The sequence below is a fragment of the Hippocampus zosterae genome, chromosome 8 (assembly GCF_025434085.1).
Source record: "Hippocampus zosterae strain Florida chromosome 8, ASM2543408v3, whole genome shotgun sequence".
In the NCBI taxonomy this organism is placed as follows: domain Eukaryota; kingdom Metazoa; phylum Chordata; class Actinopteri; order Syngnathiformes; family Syngnathidae; genus Hippocampus; species Hippocampus zosterae.
Window position 1 is genome coordinate 14,781,430 of NC_067458.1, and position 20,506 is coordinate 14,801,935.

General features: G+C 41.5%; 1 protein-coding gene across 2 annotated transcripts in view; it reads right to left on the bottom strand.

The window, feature by feature from the left end:
• Positions 1–14,737, bottom strand: part of insrb (insulin receptor b) — a 69,925-nt gene extending 55,188 nt beyond the window's left edge. For both annotated transcript variants that reach the window (XR_007963712.1, XM_052073973.1), the window contains exon 1: positions 13,665–14,737. Coding sequence is in view for 1 of the 2 variants with exons in the window: in XM_052073973.1 (XP_051929933.1) it covers positions 13,665–13,752 (88 nt within the window). In the remaining variant the exon portion in view is untranslated. The remainder of the gene's footprint in view (positions 1–13,664) is intronic.
• Positions 14,738–20,506: the final 5,769 nt, after the last annotated feature.

Consider the following 20,506-nt stretch of genomic DNA (forward strand, 5'->3'; position numbering starts at 1 on the left):
GTGCCCTGCGATTGGCTGGCAACCGATTCAGGGTGTCCCCCGCCTACTGCCCGGAGACGGCTGGGATAGGCTCCAGCACCCCCCGCGACCCTAGTGGGGATCAAGCGGTTAGGAAGATGAATGTGACAGGGGTTCACTTTGGACTGGGGAGTCAAGTTTAGCATTCGCTTCAAGATCTGGCGCCATCTAGCATCGCAAATGGGTATAATGTCTAGACCCCGAATATAAGACGACCCCCACTTTTTCGTCTTTTTTCAATGCAAAAAAACACCGTCTTATATTCGGGCCAATACAGTATGTTGTCAAACATAAGGCAATACAAAAAAAAAATGTTGAATCATTTGAACAAGTAGCACCCAAGTGGTGAAATGCAAAGCATGAAAATTCTCACAGCGTTTGCACAGCCTGCCCACGTAGACATTAGCAGTTTCGCCGCTAATGACTAACCGACAGCCACCGGACAAAAACAGCAATCAATGATGTCATCGTTTGAGCATTTGCAAGTAGCAATGATGCTATGGCCTTACCTTTAAAAATATTATTTTCATTATTGTTCGGTTTACATTTTAAGGCGTATACAGTACTGTGGGGTCCATTTTGAATAGTTTACTGTGCGATTTTATATTGTTCTACATTTGTCGTCTTGAGTAGAAATGCTTGAAATTAATGAAAAAAAATGCTTGCAATTAATGAAAGGTTGAATAATTATCTTTGTTATCAGTGCTGATGCTTTAAAACTGGCAGTTTAAAAGGCAATATAAGATGTATATTTACTTTTAAGTGAGAATGTTGATCATTTCCATCAACAATGGCAAACTTACGTGTTCTTTCTCGTTGCGTGATCATCGCTGTCAGACATTCTACTGATGGGTGGATTTAGTTTGTTCGGGTTAACATGTTGGTGTATTTCTATTGTAAAGAGTCTCAAAATATCAAACATTTTCTTTCGGGAGTCCGTCGCAGTAGTTAGGTTCCCTTTTGTAGTGGTCTAAATGTGCTGCTGTACATTGCTTGGGTGACAACATAATCACATCTCTGTTGACAATGAAATGCAATTAGTGAATAGAAAGAAAAAAAAGGCATCGATTTAAAAAACAAAAACACATGACCGATCGTCTATATACTTTACTTTTACTTTATACTTTTGTTTCACTCCTTTACATACACACTCACTGCGCTCAATTTAGCTATTGACACCACCGAGGAAAGGATCATCATTTTACCTACATGAGCTGCGGTCAAAACACAAGCCTGAAGAGGATTTACTGATCCGTGCATGTGGCGAATTTAAATGAACTGGATTACCCTGAAGGAAACGTGGCTCAAATCAAGTGTCAAATCAGTTAAGATGTCGTCAGAAACCTATTTTCAGAAATGGTCCAAAAGTTCTTATTAAAAAAGTTACTTGTGAGACACAACTTGCCAAGAATTGCACATTTATTCAACAATAGATTTCATGAAGCAACTTTATGGATTGGCTGTTTCTCAGTCTGCTTTGTTCTCATACTGAGAAGGCACAACAAAAGGCCAAGAATTCAATCCATATGTGTGGCAGATAAAATGGTCATCGCCTCTGCAGCCAAAGTTTTATTTTACTTGCTGCACAGATACCAATTCCATTTTTTCCCCTCTGCCTTTCTTCCGCAGATGCTTCAAAACCTCACAATGAAAAATCTCGGCATGGCCGAACACTTTGTCTTCCGTTAATTTGATGTAATAACACGTGATTGGAAAGACACGCTTATTTCCACTCCCCCATGGAAAAAAAAAACAAAACAGAATTGGACAGCTTCTAGTGCTGCAAACCAAAGACAGAAAAATCCCAAAAATTCTGGCCCCGCAAGACCAAACGGCCAAACCAGGTGGTGCTTCAAATAAAAAGGCATGTTGAGGGGAGAGCTGCATTCCTGACATAGTCAACACATTTGGCCGCAGACAGGGCCACGAAACGGGAACAGGTAAATCAACGGCAGGCGAGACTATGCTTAGAATACTGTACAGCGAAAGGGCAGACGGCACGCGCACGCACAAAAGCGGCGCGCATGTGCGTGTGTTACTCACAAAGTGTGAGTAATACAGAAAACATCTGATATTCTTTTCATCTTCCCACGTTAGCCAGCGGAGCGCCGCGGCACAGTCTTGGTGTGGTGAACCTCGGCCTGAGAGGGGAGGCTGTCGGGGGCCCCAGTTGGCCTGCTTGACTTGCAGCCGCACAGCTGCAGCTGCAGGGCCAGGCCACAGCAACGCTCCGAGCCACAAACCAGAGCGACATGAGTCGAAGCGACGCCTGCTTGCCTGCCTAATGGCTTTGCCATATCAGCTTCTTCCATCCTGTTTTATGGCTTTGGAACTTGTCTGTCTGTCTGCTTGCTTAGCCCGGTGATTCCCAACCAGTGTGCCGTGCCACATGAGTGTGTCGTTAGAGCTCTGGGGGGCACTTATCAAATGTCATTTAATTGGTGAGGAAAATGATTCATTCATAACAAACAGCATATCTTTATCTATCTATCCTAGAAATTTCGAGTGATAGAAAGAACAAATAAATAATCTTCTCTTAGCTGGCAATAAGTATGACAGCGACATCTGTGTCCTCTTTTTATGACAATTTTGTTTGGTAGTGTGCCGTGCGATTTTTTCGAAATGTGCCTTGGCTCAAAAAAGGTTGGGAATCGCTGATATGGTACTGAAAAGGGGAGGAAGAACAGGGAAAAGGTAAAGAAGCTTTGGAAGGGATGAGAAAGAAGGAAGATACGCGCCTTCTGGGAAATTGGACAAACCAAGACAGAAACTGTGAAGGGGGAGAGGGTGGAAGGATTGAGAGCCCAAGGGCCAGGTCAGTTTAATGGCCCGTTTGTTCGTGCTGATTGACCACCAACTCTCACTGGTTGTGGCCGGAAAACCACACAGACACACACACACACACACACACACACACACACACACACACACACACACACACACACACACGAGTTGCTTTTTCCATATCTCTTCGTGCCACTACCTTTTCTACTGCTCAGACCTGCACCCACTGCACAAACGCTATGAACGCAACAACAATCTACTGTATACCTTCATACTATCTTTACCACTGACCGAGTAGTCCCAGGAGTGGATGGGGTGTGACCACAGCCATATTGTTAAATGACGACTATTCGTTACGCGGTCATTTATCAGTACGATATGATTGACTATGGGGTTGATAAATTGTAAGTCGAATTTGAAATGCTCGATACCCGCCCGTTACTGGCCATGTCTCCAATCATTCAGCATTGGCAACTTAAATTTTGCATTGCTTTTACTGGTCCTTCAAATAATCTCTCTTCGGAGCTAAACTGGTCATGGCCATAGCGTCTGATCTTATGACCAGTTAAACATTACAGTTGCCGAAAGCACGTGACACAAAGGCGCACATGCCTATGACTTGATTACAAAGACCAAAATGATGCTTTTGCAGACACTGTTCGGGAAAATTGATTCTCATATCTGGTTATAAATAGAACTGGTATCATTCCTTTTCTCATGAAATATGACACAATAAATGATGATAATCTTTCAATTAAAAAAAATCTTAATTTCAATGACTGTGTTGATTTACATTACATGGAAATAGATTTTTAATCGATATTAACAGTTGCACTGTATGAAAATAACCGGTTATTCGATATCGTTTGTATTGGTAAACGAAGGAAAACATTAGCTGAGTAGCAGTGATCCCTGAGTCATTGTTTAAACATTTATGGACAAGAAAACAAAACCAAAAAAAAAAAAAAAAAAAAAAGAGTCTGGATGCCTTGATTCAACCTTGACCTGGATGACAAAAATCTACACATTGACATCAAGAAAAAAAACGTTTTTAGCGAGCATGTTGTTCTTTTTTGATTGACATTGTGACACCAATCACTCAGGCAATTGCGCAATAAGGATGACGATGTGAACAATTAGAGCTCTTGTGGACACTAAACATCCAAAACATGAAGCAAGGGGTGAAGAATGTATAAGGCAAGTGAAATGAACTGTGCGCGCTCACACTAACAACAGTAAAACTCAAGTGGTGGCATTCCACAGTGGTTTATTGATTTTCCCACTGAAACAATGAATATTAAAACATGAGATGTGTATGGTCATATAATTATTTTTGGTCTTATTTGAATGGCGTTAAGCCCTTGGTTGTCCCAACAGAATATTTGTCCATGTTTTTGTGTGAGGCCTTTTTTCCTTTTATAGGTCTAAGAAAGTTTGGAATGGTAAATGCTGCATTTTTTTGTGTGTAACTGCTGAAGAAAACAAGAAACATCATTGGTTCTTTGAAGAGAGCCTAGTGGAAACTTCATCGCTTCTTCTTCGGGGGATGTTACTTTGTAAGCAAAAGAGGAGACCAGAGTGACGCAACAACATTGGTTGAGCAGATGAGACAAGCTAGCGCTGTACGCGCTTAGTTTTTCACCAAGTAACATGATCACCGTGAACAGAAGTGCCGTTACATCATGATGGCAATGATCATTTTACACACATACTCGACAAAAATGCGAACTTTGCCTTCCGTCAGCACATATGAAATTGAATTAATATTTTAACTGGCCACCACAAGCACTCTCTGAATGTGGCGCACAGAATAACGTGCCAAATAAAATGCTCCCTTTTGAATGACAGTGAGAGAATTGGTTTAAGAAGCTGCGGTGGGTTTGCAGCAGCATAAAAACGGACTTTACTCAGCGTTGTCGCCATCATTTGGGGACAAAAATGTGTTTTCAGCAGGTCACTTTTACCTCAATAAGACATCAAGAAAAAGTGTGACATGTGTCCATAGTTAGCCAGTGTTAGAGGACGGAACTCAAGGCCTCGTGAACGCAGACCGATATTAAATTCATTCAGTACCAGCCAATTCTGGACCAAGTCTGAAAAGAAAAACGTCTTTGGGAGTGAATGAGTTAAGAGCTGCTTGTCATCACAGTACTTTCAAGGCAGTTGAATGCTTTGAGGTCGATAAGGATAAAGCGAGAGGAACTCCTGCGCAAGAGTTTCTGTCGCCTTGGCGACTCTTCGGAAGAGGACTTCATCAGGATACAAACACACATTGACAAACAAACAAGCGGGGATGAGGGGCTACATAAACAGAACGTCAGCGTAAGCAAATGCTACTGTGAGCCATGTGCAGGTGGACGTGGTCGGCATCACTTGCGCACAGCTGGTTCGAAAAAGGGCAGAAACTAAAAAAAATAATAAGGGGGAGGGTTAGGAGTGTCAAAGAGGATAGAAAGAGCGGTGTGGGTGTGTGTGTGTGTGTGTGTGTGTGTGTGTGTGTGTGTTGTGCAGGCTGGGTGCATGAGCAGTGTGAAAGAAAAACAAATCAGTGGATAACAATGAACTCTCTTACCCCATCGGCAGAAGGGGGTGGGAGAGGACGTGGCATGTGCGTGGTGAAAGAGGGATAACAGATTTACAATGGGGTAAGAAAGACACTGCAAGATCAATATTTAACTCACTGCAGCATTTTATGATCAGACCTGTTACAGATACTGTGTAGGACATGTCATGGAAAAATACGTAACGCACACCATGATAGCAAAGCGGAAGAGTGGAAGGATCACCATACCGGACTTGGAATGCGTCTCTGTCCTGGCTAGTCGCGAGAACATGGCTAAAGCAACAATTAAAGAAAAAAACAATTATGCCGTGTGCTCAGGCATAATGGAAGAAGAGCACCCTCCCAGGCACGCGCTGTAATGTCGGCACCTTTGCCACAGCACCTGGCATCCGCGGCCATCGTTCATCAAAATCAGACGATGTAATTTTCACTTTGCATTTTTGTGGCTTTCACTTTTTACAATTGTAGGTTACTTAGGAATGTTAACACGCGTGGTTTATAGTCAACACGCCTTAAATAAGCCTCCCACTTGATTGACCTGATACTCTACGCCAGCGGTGTCAAACTCATTTCACATTGTGGGCCGTAACTGCCTTGGTAGATGTCAAGTGGGCCGGACCATTAAAATTATAGTATACTCTGCTATAAATAACTAAGAAAATATATCTTTCTTTTGTTTTGGTCTAAAGAAGCACAAGAACATTAGGAAAATGTAGACATTTAATGAACATATCTTTTACAAAACATTTTATGAAACCCCTTAGATTTCCTTTGACAAATGTGCAATTTACTTTTATCATTCACATATATGCATTGCAACTGATCCCACTGATTGTACAGAGGCACAAAAATAGTCACGCATTTTAAGATTAAACGGGATTTAGAAAGAAAGGATTTTTAAAACCATTTACACATGTGCATATAAAATCTAAATCGAATCCCTGCCGACACTTTACAAACGAAAGAGAAAACAGTTTGCCCCCTAGCGGATAATACATGAATTGCATATTATTAAAAGTATTCATTCCATGTCTTTTATGCATTTTTTCATTTTTAAATTCTCCTGCGGGCCTAATCGAACCTCCCAGGGGGCCGGTTCCGGCCCGCGGGCCATATGTTTGACACCACTGCTCTACTCTAATATCATGGATCAAAGTTGCACAGAATTCTTTTTTTTCATTCTACAAACGAGCAACTTTACATATTGTCGAACTGTAAGAATTTCTTTTTTAGGACAAAAAAACCCCACCATAAATTATGACAACTTAAATCAATGGTCAATGTTAAGTCAGTGTTTTGGCAAGGTTGTATGTTGCAGTCAAAATGATGTGGACGCGTGTGAGTGCGAGCGTGTTGGTGTGCGTCACCGGGCTGTGCGTCAGACGACCACTCCTCAGTCATATGACAGTCCTCAAAATAAATCGAATGCATCGGGTTGTTACATAGCACCCAGGGCACAGTCAACACACAAACATTCCAGCGCAGGTATACAGTTGTGCACATTTAGCGGTTCGACAGAAAGAAAAGTGTTTGATTGGTTAAATAAATCTAATATAATAGACCTCAGTACAGGGGTACATGACGTAAAGCAAAGCACAAATGTCAAGTGTCTGCTGCATTAGCATTTGGCCAAGGTCAGGTCAGAAGTGCAGCTGATCACACAGCTGTACACCATGTTCCTTATTAATGCAACAATTTAAAATGGAAAAACAAAGTACTAAATATCAATTTGTTGCGATCAACTGGATCACAGATAAAAATAAGTCAACTGAGAACAGATGCAGAAAAGTAGAAAACGTGCGATCGTCAAAGCAGTGGGCAATTTTCTTTCCTAGCGTTTGTGCACCACTACCTCCTCAAAAACAGTTGAGGCAAAGGTCAAAAGAGTTTGACTTGTTACCCACGTTATTTACCAATTCTGCAAATCTACATATTGGTTGCGGACAAAAAAAGAGTCAAAATGATTCACATGAGGACACAGCGATGGTCTCGTGCCCGGTCCTGCAACAGCCTCAAAAGGATTCTTTGGCTGATCCACACAGAGCAGGGTTGACTCTACTCGGATTTTACAGCGTAAAGCCACCAACGGTTCTAACAGGGCCGACAGTAACAATGACAATCAAATCAGATTGTTGCAGCATGGCGTAACGGCGCACTCTCTTTGCCTGAGAGGGAGAGAGCGAGAGAGAGATCCCCGGCACCCCCACAAACGCAGACCACATTTCTGAGCAGTGAGCAGAAGTTTACATAAACAGCCACAGCTCTCCATCGAGGAATGAAAGTCGGGGCCCGATGGCATCAGATAAGCTCAGAATTAAAACAAACAGGCCTGCTGTAAAGACACGTGTACGTGTTGGTACTGCTCCCTTCATTCACAGTTTGACGTGAGGCTGGGTCGGACACTCTGGAATCCTTTGAAGTGAGCGCACCAAAGGAAGAAATGGCAAGATAGTGTCAAATCAGAAGCCCATCTTAATACATTTCCTCTTCAATTTTCTGGGATTTCCACGGGTGGTACGAAAAGCTGCAACTGTATTCAGTAGCTCCAGTTGTTCACATTCTTTCACAATCATCCTATTTGATTTTAAAATACAGCTGCACCAACCAGCTAATCTCAGTCCAAAAGTCATACAAATCTACCTGTTCCGTATTGGGGAGGAAGTCAAAAGCATACGCAAAATTGGAGTTTTAATCCCCTTCTTGTAATTGCCATCGGCAAAGCCTGCGTTGAAACTGCACGCAAACAAGGAAACAAGGGGAACAAATTGCCAAATGAGTTCAAGTCAAAAAGGAAACTTGGCGAGATAAGAGCAGTGGAGGAAGCGTTTAAGAAAGAACCCCGACAGTTCACTTCGTCTAGAGCAGGGGTCACCACCATGGTACCTGCTAGCACCAGGTCACCCTGAAGGACCACATGCGTAGCACATGGCCCTGTTCTAAAAATAGTGGCGGGACATTGTGATTTCCTAGGACTCTTGGAGAAGACCTGTGAAAATTTGAACGCTGGCAGATATTCAAAGAAATAAAAGTATTGCATTGTGAGACACAGTCATACCTCGGTTTTCGACCATAATCTTTTCCAGAAGGCTGTTCAAAAACCAATTTGTTCAAAAACCGAAACCAAGCTCTTTAAAAATATATATATATTTATTGAACACATCTGTTCACAATGGAACGCTATACGAGGAAGCGTCACTTCCTCGTGTAAGGATGGTGAGAAGAGTCACGTGCGGTCGGTTTGTTCGAGAACCGAAATTTGTTCGTCATCCGAGGCATAAAAAAACTTGAAATTTTTGGTCCAAAACCGATTTGGTTGAGAACAGAGACGTTCGAAAACCGGGGTTTGACTGTATATCAGTTTCCTATCTTATTAAAAATGATAAAGAGAACTATTTAAGATGATCAGTGTCTTCACAGAAATATCCGTCATGATTATTAGTGACGTGTTTCAAGTTCATTTCTGAGCATAAATTATTATTTCACCAACTGTAAGCGCTTCGCATTGATCACTACTCCAGAAGTGGTCAGACGATAAGGGGAGTTGTGGACGTTGATACTTTGAATTGCGGTTCTGGTGGCAAATAGAGATAAAGTGGGTCTAAAAAGTCATCACACCCCTGTTCAATTGCCGGGTTTTGGTGAAATGCAGAGTCCAATTAATCGATCCATCAATACTTTGTCACTAGTGATGGTCCAACTAAAAATTTAACGGTACCCAACAACAGACACATCCTGTTCCACAAGATGTATGGTGGCTCCATTCATTTAACACTGCCTATTCCTAAAAGAGAACATGACAGGGAAGAGTGTAAAGTACCGACTCTTTTTGGGCAAGTATCTCAAAACTCGTCTTGCGCTCAATTAAGGCAGCCTGACCTTTCAGGTGGACTGGCTGCGTTCATTTTACTGTCAGGCGGTTCCTACAAGTTTGGCTGCGGCGCTGCGATATGGTACACACTGTTCCCGTGCACAACTGCCTCGTCCAAACACACGCAATACAGTTAACATACAATGCCTGGAGGGGAACATGTCGGGTGTTTAGGAGATGAGATCCAGCAGACGGCATCGGATAATTGGGGTGCATACCGATTGGTGTGCACACCACACACGCACACGCTCTGACAATAGCACAGGCATGGTGAACCACTTCAAACGCATTCCACGACGAGCACGGCATTGTCGGAAAATGCCGCTGCGCTCTTTAGCACCAACAAACACAAGCACTGGGAGGGGATCTTCTTCCTTTAAATGGGCCCGTTTGCCACAGCCTTGATGCCAAATCTGCTCTGATATGCAAATCCTCAATATTCAACTTCCTTATTATCTGCAACCCACAGCTCTCCGACCTTTCAAACTAGACACCCAGCTTCCCCATTTCGAAATGAGCCAATACAAACTTGAGTTATGAACAAACGCCAACAGGGCTGATAACTACTGGGGGGGTTCTGTTTTGTTACGATCGCAGCAATGTAACAGCAACGTGGGAACGTTTACGGTTTAAAAATATGTATTCATATTATGATACCTAAAAACAACAATTGGGGATGACTTCTTTTTGTTCTCCACTTTCAACAACCGAAAGAAACATTTTAAAATAGGTTACAATTTAATAGCGGATTTACTCATCTGACTGTGAGCTCTTTACAGCCGATTTAAAAGGCCTATTTGTTCATCATCTGCGCAAAATGTTGAGTTCATTATCCAGAGCTGTCATCGTTTGGTTTATTAAAACAACAACAGGCTCTTGACAAGACTGTCTTCAGAAGATTTGTTTTGTTTGGTCAAAATCATTGTTTGGTAAATAATATAATCATAAAACATATCAACATAAGTCATTTAGACAATATGGAGATTCACATCCTATTAAGAGTCGAATATGTCAACGCGCAACTGCAACGCGACCTCAGCTCTGATGTCCGTGTATCTTTGCGATGTGATTGTTGTTTTTCTGAACAGAGAAGACATTGATGATTATTTCATTGAATGAGATAGTCACAGCTAGAGCTGTCGGGCTTCCGTTTGCAGGCGGACGCCGGACAGAGGCGATTACAGAAAGTCAGCCTGTGGAAAACATACATAACATCACATTCATAAATACACAAATACACGCTGGCCCTCTCCAACAGGCTGAGAGGAACAAAAAGGGGGGCAGACTCCTGGTTGCACAACTTGTTTTTCACAAGTTCGTCCAGGAGACAGCTCAGCAGTTACTTCACAAAAAACTGTTTGCTGATAACTAAGGCAAACAAACCCAACCAAATCTATTAAAAACAGCCTGCAAAAAAAAAGAATCTTTACGCCATTATCTAGAGCCCCGCTCATCGTGGCCACAGCGAAGGAAATTTATCAATTCAGTTTCTCCTCACCAAGACCGACGTTGAGCTATCGGGCAGATTCAGAGCTAAGCATTCTTAGAACACCATATTCTGAGTATTTTGGTAATTGACCCCCGCAACCCCTTGAGCGTAAACATCTCAAGAGTGCCAAATATGGTCACTAAGCAGAGAATTGAGTAAATAAGGCGCCAGAAGTAGCCAATGGCATGTACCCCACTCCCCTAGAGGGACACACAGAAAGAGAGAGGGGAAAGAAAGAATGAGGAAGGGGGGGTACAAGTAGCCCGGTCTCATAAGACCCCTTTCAGGGGCCTCTGCACCGCCTGCGTACATGACCTGTGTGGAGTGTCCACGGCATTTCCTTTGAACCTGGCCTAAGGAAGCAGACACTTTAAGAAATGTAGCCCACTGTCTAAATAGCAACACTTGGCTGAAACAAGCACAAACTAGTCAATATTATTGTGGTTTGTTCCATAATCACTTAACTGTAGACATGTTCATCTCGCTTTGTTGTGGACATACGCAACAGCAATCATCTTAAGAACAAGCTCACTTTTGCCACTTTCTGACTTTTAAAAAACGTAAACTCATTTAAACAGAGGAGTGTTGTCCTTATTTTGGAAACTAAATCCCACACGGCCTGCCAAGAAATTCCAAACACAATTGTCACCTTGGAGGGATTACTCTAAAAGCCCCACGACACTTAGCCTAAAAATAATCACTATTTTATATATACAAATATATATTTTATATAGACATATACATACTGTATGTAGACAGAGAGAGAGAGAGAGAGAGAGAGAGAGAGAGAGAGAGAGAGAGAGAGAGAGAGAGAGAGAGAGAGAGAGAGAGATTTTTTTTCAAACTCAGAACAATTATCATCCTATAATGATTTCAACTGATTGTTTACTGTTAGACTAAAAGTGAAGAATGGATCGAAGCAAGCATATCAATGTTACTTTAATTTCATATCTACAATTCGTAACAAAAGTTGCACTTCACATTTGGAACATGTTTACTAGCAGGCTTGCACCAAGTCAGAGGCTAATTATCATTTGGCTAAGAATATAATTCCCTAAGATGATGGTAACCTACTGGCACATTATCAAGAAAAAAATACCAATATAATTGTTTTAAACTGTTTTTTTTTATGTTTCTGTTGATGATTTCCATTAATCCAGCTCATTGTAATTGACAACAGTTGAATTGCGAGAACCTGACCCTTTTTATTTATTTAATTTGTGTTTAAATAAAAAATATGTAAAAAAAATTGCTTGGAGAATGATGCGATCAAACTAAGAATATTTATTTTTCTTCTTTGGTTATTGTTTTCTGAGGCGTTTTTTTTTCTCAATTCTACAGCAGCTATTTCCAAATTTAGATTAAGATTTGGTTAAATTTGCATTGTGTGGTTGACTGTGAGAGTAAAATAAAGCATTTCGTTAGCCCAAGTAGCACAATTGCCCTAGTCAATTTTGAACATTTTCTGAAAAACTCGAGAAAAAAAAAAGTTCAACAAACAAGACGACTCAAATTGTCTCAATTCAACCATTGCCTGGAGCAGTGAGAAGCAAAAAAGAAATGAAAAAACACAACTTAGCAAGCCCAATAGTTTTTGTTTTCCTTAATCGGTTATCGCCTAGTAAAATAAAAATTACTTTTGAAATTACAATTTTAGGCTTGATATGTGTAGTAATAAACAAAGCAGTACAAGAATATTTATGTGCATATATTTTGATGGTAGGCTGAGACATTACATACTTTGATCATTGGGTTTGTTCCAGACTACTCAGTTATGAAAGCAAGTCAAAGTTGAATGCATTAGCTGTAGCGCATTGGACCCCTTCCCGAATCCCCCAATTACAGGGGGATCGTTATCAGTGCACGGTTTCTATTCGACGTCGTTATACTCCGACCAAACCCCCGCCCCTGAAATTCATTGATAAAAACAATACTCGTCCTCTGTGGCGGAGTGGGGGTCGCTCCCCACTATGGCGCTGAAATGTTGTTTTCATCCTGGAATGGTGGATAATCCAACGCTTCTCGTGCGTAACGTGTTTACGTCACGGCTGTTGCGGGAGCGACCGTACGGGCGTGCGCGCGCGCGCAACCACGAAGGAGCCTTGCTGCGGCACACGCTGGCGGCATCGTGCTGCTCGCACTTCGAACCCGTCGGAGGCCCTCCCCAATGATGACGCACCCCGCGCGGGTCGTTTCGACGCGTCGCCCTTCGCGGGGACAACAGATGGCGTGTCGGGGTCGTATGCCTCCGAAAGTTGACGCAGGAATAGCAATTATTGGCGCGCCGCCATGCAAAACATAGGGGAAAAGGGGAAAATAACAGCTTTTGCGCATGCGTCGTCTATATCAACACGACTCGCCTCATCTAGAAATACAGTATGACTGCTGTTAATAGTTTAGGTCAATCTATTACAAAACGATTTTCAAGCAGAATTGTATTTGATATTTTCTTGTACTTTTAAATAATGCGACGTAATTTATTTTAATAACGACATAATTTAAACATGTTTTGTGGCTTATGATTTCTTTGTCAACCTGGATTTGGGTTTCAATTTTATTTGGTAGTCAAGTGATTTTTCCCGTTCTTCATTTTTGACGTATTAACATATTTATTATTTTAAAGTACAGTACATTATTTCAACACTGCGTCAATATATTGACATGTAGTAGTAAAATTAGGTCACATTACGATACAACACATCCTGATGTATTTAGCTCTTTCACAACAGCTGCAGCTGTATCCAAGCGAATTAACAAAACAGTTAACATAAAGTACACAGCACATAACATAAAAACAGAGACAGTCGTGCAATCTTCACCACTTTTCCCTCATACGCGTTGATGTTTCAAGCAGTTCTAGATGAAAGACGAGCGAATCTATGTAATCACAATTGAAATGCGCAGCATAATAAAATAATAAAGCACAAAAAACGTGTACTTACTTTCTCCGTTAGTGAGTCCATGCTGGCATATGATGAAAACGATCCAAAGTACAAGTTGTGCTCCGAGTTCAAGCGTCCACCGCCTCATTTTGACTCGAGGACACGTAAAAACACTCTGATGTGGACAACCCCTAAAAGTGTTTGTTAACCGCTCACTTTATTCAAGGGGTGCCCCCCTCCCCTCGGCTCGATAATAAACGGGTACCCCCGAGGCCCGAGTTCGGGACGTGTTCCCTAAAAACGTTGGTCTTCGTTCCTGGTGACACACGTTTGTGTCAAAATGTTCATTTTCCATAGGTAAAAGCGACAGTCCACGGTCGTGTGTTCTTGACAAAATCGTACTAATTCTATTCAACCGTGAACATTTAATCTATTAATCGCAGGAAACTGGGAAAATAAAATATTTGAAGATCAATATCTTCAGGGGCGTAAAGAGCATTTTCCAGCGAGATCACACTCGCTTTGGGCAGGAAAAACGTGCCTGGTTTTGGAGCTGCGACCATCCCGTGAACTCCTTCACCTCCACCTCCACCAAGGCAGCAGCACCCAACACCGAGAAAACGTCCAAAACGGCGCTGGGAGGGGGGGGGGGGGGTGCGGGCTCTCCAAAAATTGAAAACGCTGTAGCTATTTGTCTTTAGTTCCACTTGGGCGAAAAATGACGGTTACGTTCGCCTGAAGTGGAGAAAAAAGTGATACCACACTGCCCGTTTCTTTTCCTCAGATTAGCTGATGGAAGGAAGGAAGGAGGGAGGAGGAGGACGGCAACGACGACAACGAGGAGGGCTGTAGCTAAAGCTAGCTAGCTAATCCAAAACAAACCAGCTTTCCGCGTCGGCGCGGAGTTGAAATAGAAAACACACACACGTCGAACGCGCGTCTCGTCTCCAATATTGGTCACAGACAAAATGATCTACGGAAAAGAAAAATCGTTTAGGAAAAAAAGACGGTTTAAGTGTAAAAAGTTCACGTTAGTGGCTGTGTGCTACGTTCTCTGCGTCAGGTTGCCCCTCTTTCCGTGTCTCCTTGCGCGAGGAGTCTTTCGCCCAGTAAACAACTCCTGCCCACTCACCCAGCTGGGCCAAAAGCGAGAGGAGTCCTCAAAACGCGGAACGGATCTCATTTACCCCAATGGAGCCGAGCCGCAATCCGGATCGGACCGTCTGGAGGCTCAAAAAACAACAACACGAGCGCTCTTTGTCAAGACAGTTCACAAATATCAGGAGCGTTGTCGTTGTTAAAAATAGCAGAATAATTTGTAATGGCATCTTAGCATTCGTGAATGTTTTGTTCTAGATATTTAAATTGAAGCGTCCTAAAACCCAAGCAATATTTTCCATAGGAAATAATGTTCCTCAAAGTAATGTGTTTCACAAAATCTAAATATAAAACAAAAAACACATTTTATAGAAAATAATTACTTTTACATATAGAAAAAACCGACACAAATGGGCAGCATGATAAACGAGTGATATTCTTATTTATCCATTTCTTTCCATGTTAAAGCGTAGTTGATCATTCATTATCATGAGAACTCTGGTCAGTGTTTTCATGTATGTAGAATGTAGCTAATCATCAGTGCTGACTTTCCATAGTCCTGGCAAGGTTGGCCGCACAAATCCTATTTTTGGACACGCTAAAACATCTTTTTTAAATTTTTGTTTGTTCTTCATCTTTTTCACCGAAGGTTTAGTACTCTGATGTTTTGGGGTTAAATGGTGGCTTATTAAGCAGTCACATTAGTCACACAAAAAAATAAAAAAATAGAAATGTTAGAATGAACATGTAGGGTGAACAGTCAATGAGAAAACAGGAATTAAAGTTGCGTAGGTGATCAAAATACTGCAAGATGTTGCAAAGCACTACTTTTTTTCTGAATGAAGTTACTCAACTTACATCTGCAATTTACGTTGTTCCTTGGCACCGAGATGCCACAAGATGGCCAAATGTGAATGAGGAAATGTGAATATGCAAGAGTTCACTGTACATCATACAAAGTACAGTATTCCTTTTGTTAATCATCTTTCAACAAGTTTCTAGCCAGTTGTTGATGTCCTGCACAGGGGCAGAGTAAAAGTAATTCAAGTATCAAAAGTTCATCCTGTTTTATTAATTTATTTATGTGCTCCTGTCGCTTGTAGATAGTGGACAAAGCAAAATGGTAGTACAAACATTGCGTGCTGCCTTGGCCTTGCAGCCAGGAAACAGAACACCTGCCTGCAGCCAGGAAGGTGCCCACAGTGTGACTTTAGATTTGCATAGCAAATATCAATTGTAATCAAACCTGTCCCTGCCAAGAAGCTCAAGTGCAAATAACGAAACATAATTCTTTCCTTTCTGACACGCCGGCCCGATCCGGCCACAGCTGAGCCTGCATTGACGTAAGATCGAAGTGAAAATACGAAAAGAACATTGGCTCCTTCCCACTCGCATAGTAGGGGTGCTGTTTGTGTGCACGGATGGTTACACGCTGGCCTCGGCCCGCCAAGAGCTCGCGGAGCGGGGCTTGTTGTTTATCTGAGGAATGTTGTTACCCAGTGAACAGAGTAAATGAGGTCTTAGAGAGATTAAATGTCACGGGTCTGAAGGACTAAGGCCAATGGAATCCAGTCAAAACACATCACTTTGGGCTGTCTGACGCCAACGCTCAAATATACACAGCTCTTCTTTGCACCACGCACAGGTAGTAATCCTTGCAATCAAAGCCCAGTAACCCACCTGCAGCGATGGTCTCTTTAGTGTACTACTGCTGCACATTTCTGTAGGCGGCTCTAAAAATAAATGCATTCAGCTGAATTGATTTTAATATCGCCTCATATAAACAAGCATCCGTATGTTTTCAGTCAAACTGAGTATTCAGAAACGTAGACATTCATGAAGGAGTTAATGCGTAAACGCCGGATAATGGATGGATACGTGAATGTGTAGATGAAGGTTCAACTTTAGAGCGAATGGGATTACGTAAGGGACAGTACGGCTCTTGTATTGGATTTACTGTGTGCAGGTGTACCTAATGGATTGACAATACTGCACAAGTAAACAAACTCCAAATCATGTCCTCTCCGTAACGGCTTTGCAGACTATTTAAATGTTGGCCAAACTTCCTCAATTAATTTGATTGGACATTTGTTTGGATGAGAACCCTTTACTTGTCTTGGTTGATTGTCTTATCGTGAAAGGCTCAGCAAAGACGTAGGAAGCAGAATGCCTCCGAGGTATCTGTGAGCGCTAATGTGGGTGAGCTACATCATGTCCACCATAGAGGGGGTTCATGATCTTAAAGAGCCAAAGTCCTCCTGGATTATCCTCTTCAAACGTCTCCTCTTGTTAGCGCGCTCCACTGTGAGCTTCCTGTACACACGGTCAATAGCTTTGATTCACCCATATGCTGTATATATTGGATAAATTAGGGGTGTCAAGGTCATTTTTGTCGCGGGCCACTTATGACAGCGAAACCAAATAAATGTTTACGTAATCATCTCATCCCATTATTACTTGTATGCAACACATTGACGGATTACTAGTTTTGAAATCAGTCAATTTGTTCAATTTTGAACAAAGGAACACAATTATTGCAAATGTTCAACGTTATTTATTACACATGACAATTTGACATTTCAGTATAGATTTTAGCAAGGCTCATGGAAGTTGACACAAATGATTTGCTTTCACAGGCCACATAAAATGACTTGGCTGGCCAGATGCGGCCCCCGGTCCTTGAGTTTGACACCTTTGGGATTGGTAGATATCGGCAGATGGATTGCTGGTTGCAGTTGACGTTGAAATAACAATTAACGTGAAATGATTCTCTGATAATTCTTCTAATTAATTATAATTATAATAATGATAAACAATGACATTTCAGTAAAAAAAAATCAAAAGCATGTAAATGTAAGAGTTCAATATTGGTGTGAAAGTTGATGACACAAACGTGACCAACATGACTATCTCAACACAGAAACTTGTTTTGGATCCGTCGTTTCCTTTGGCTGCGTACATTAGGTCAATGCTGACAAGTGCATTGTGTCGCCTCTTCCATGATAAATTTATCCAGATGTATGGCAGGTTCTTTTCGAAAGGAAAGGCAGGACTTCCACTTTGGTCGCGCCTGTTCTATCTCTGTCAACCTCCTCTTGATGTTGTGTGGCCTTGCATGTTCGTCCATTGTTTTGTGTGTGGTGAATTTTACAGCCCCGTCACACATGCATTGTAACGCTCTTGACACACACACACACACACACACGCACAAAATTCAGTCATCAGAACCTTCAGCGAGGCAATGTGCCGTAAACGTGACTGAGTTCAATTTCTACAGTAATGACCTGCGGCGGCACTAGAGTGCTAACCTACTGACCATCGGAGTCACAATGAAAGGGCACAAGTGAAATAATCAAAATGAACAATTTTACCAAAAACGCTTACAAATATAATGTAGGTACGTATATCTGTTGTTAAACGCATTTGTTTATCTCTGGCGTAGCTCATGATGACATACTTCCAGTTCGGCCGCACAAAACATTGCTTGATAGACTTTAAACGTTACCATTGAGGGGGTGCTTATGCGATCAGGTTGTCCAACACCGACAAATTGTAAGTAAATACAATACTACAATTTATTTTTGTCACAAAGCACCCAAATCTTAACTATTAAAAAACAAAATTTTCCAATATCATCTGATTAACAAAAAAACCAAATTGTGTTTTTTTTTTCTTCAGTCACCCCCACCCCAGCAAAAAACTCCACCAACTGCCAATGGCTACGAGCTAACCGTAAGTTGGATTCATGTCAAATAGCCGTTTTAAATTTCTATTCTTTTCTCCAATTGTTTTGAAGTCGTTTTGAGATAGGTGAGGGACCAAAAAACAAAAATTGAACCTCTAGTTTCACTTTGTAGCATCATCACCATTTTTCTCATTTTTTTCTCATCTTTCTTATCCTTCCAATTCTCTTTTTTCCGCCTGTTCTTTCTCAGCCGCTGATGCTCTGATAGGAGCTCCCCAAGGCCACGTACTAAAGGGCCAGGGGATGTTTATTTTATTTAATTTATTTATTTTTAATTACAAATAGGGACACGGCCCAGCCAGCTCAAACCTCAGCGTCCTTCCTTTCTGGGAGGAAGTGTCAGTTGACAGCTTTATCCACGTATTGTCAGAACGATACATTCGAGTTGGCACAAATACATATCGTCAAGGTCAACTCAATGTCGCAGGTTCCTAGGAGCAGCTGACTTGGGGTGGAGGCGGGGGAAGGTAAACACTGTGTGTGAGAGTGTGTGTGTGTGCGTGTGTGTGTGTGTGTGTGTGTGTGTGTATGTGTGTGTGTGTGTGTGTGCGTGCTGGATTACATCAAACCTTTACCTTCATAACTGGGAATACATGGAAAGACTTGTTTGGTTGCTTTCTTCAGCACACATTCACACGCATACAATCCGATGTGGTGACAGGGGTGGTTTTGCATTAGGGGACAAGGTTGGCAGTGCCCCCCAGATCCATAAGATAGGGCTGTGGCCACTTTGTTTGTAAAAGATGATCTTTCTCAGATGTCAAATGATTATTTTTGGTATAAGTACAGAGATGCAAAAGACTGGTATCGTAAAGCATCTTTCTCCAGTAAAATAAATGGCAATGCCAGTCATGTGTTCCACCTAACATAAAATACAAAAATGCATTAAAAAAAAGGAAAATAGCAATCTATAGTGCTGTATAATATAAATCACAAATTCATAAATGATATTATCCTTTTACAGTTTTTTTTTACAGAGGACACAAATATATGTGCGTATTTATATATTGTCCGTTTATATAAGTTGCTGCAGCATTTGTGTTCAAATCACCAAATTATGAATGATCGTTTGTATTTTGAAAAACGTAAAAGTTTCAAGGGACCGTTGTATTATAAATTGGGGTGGATCCTGCATGATGGTGAGCAACCCTACTTCACTGTTGAGAGGTTCTGGGTTCAAATCTGGGCTCACGTCAAAGTCGAAGTTTCTATGGCAAGTCTAATGAGGACAAGCATGATAACAAATTGTAAAATGGTCTGAAAGTCTAGCAAATCAAAAACATCAATCATACCAACCGTAAATGAAAATATGACATTTCTAAAAGGCCACTTGTGACAGCATAAAGAAAGTAAAAATAAATAAATAATTACAATAGTAATATGCCCATGATTCTTGTGACACCCTGACATCCCGGCCTTGTGTATATCCCCTCTGAAATGTAATGTGCTCCGGTGATTTAAATGTCCCCCAAAAGAAATATTATGAATCTATTTTATGGGGGTCAATCATATTTCACTGCACCAAAACTTCAATCTCGTACAAAGCTTTCCAAAAGGGTACATCGCTCACATCAGAAATGACCTTCACTTGCAAAAATTGCCGATGGTGCTTCCCCCCCACACTTAATTGCTTATTCAGATTTGATTTAATAATGGAGACCCCTGCAACCCAGCCGAGACCGGGTGCAAGATCTATAAAATGAATTCGGCCTTTATGACGTGAACAATGTTTTCGATTGACACTCTCAACGAAGTTAAACCAGTTCCAATTGTTTTCCAAAACCCATTGTGATTGCACCTGCGTGTCGTTGTCAATGAACCGAAATGAATCCGAGACTGACGCAAGTTGAAGTGCAATTAAGGGGAAACGTTATAAAATGTTGTAAACATGCCATGAAGGTTTGACATAATATATAAATGACACTATTCCAAAGCTAAACATTCTATTTAGCATGGAATACACATATGAATCTTAAGAATCTCAAACTTGCAAGCTGTTTGACAAATGGCCTCCAGTTCATGTTTATGCACATGTGTGTGCGACCTGTTCTTTTCTGGA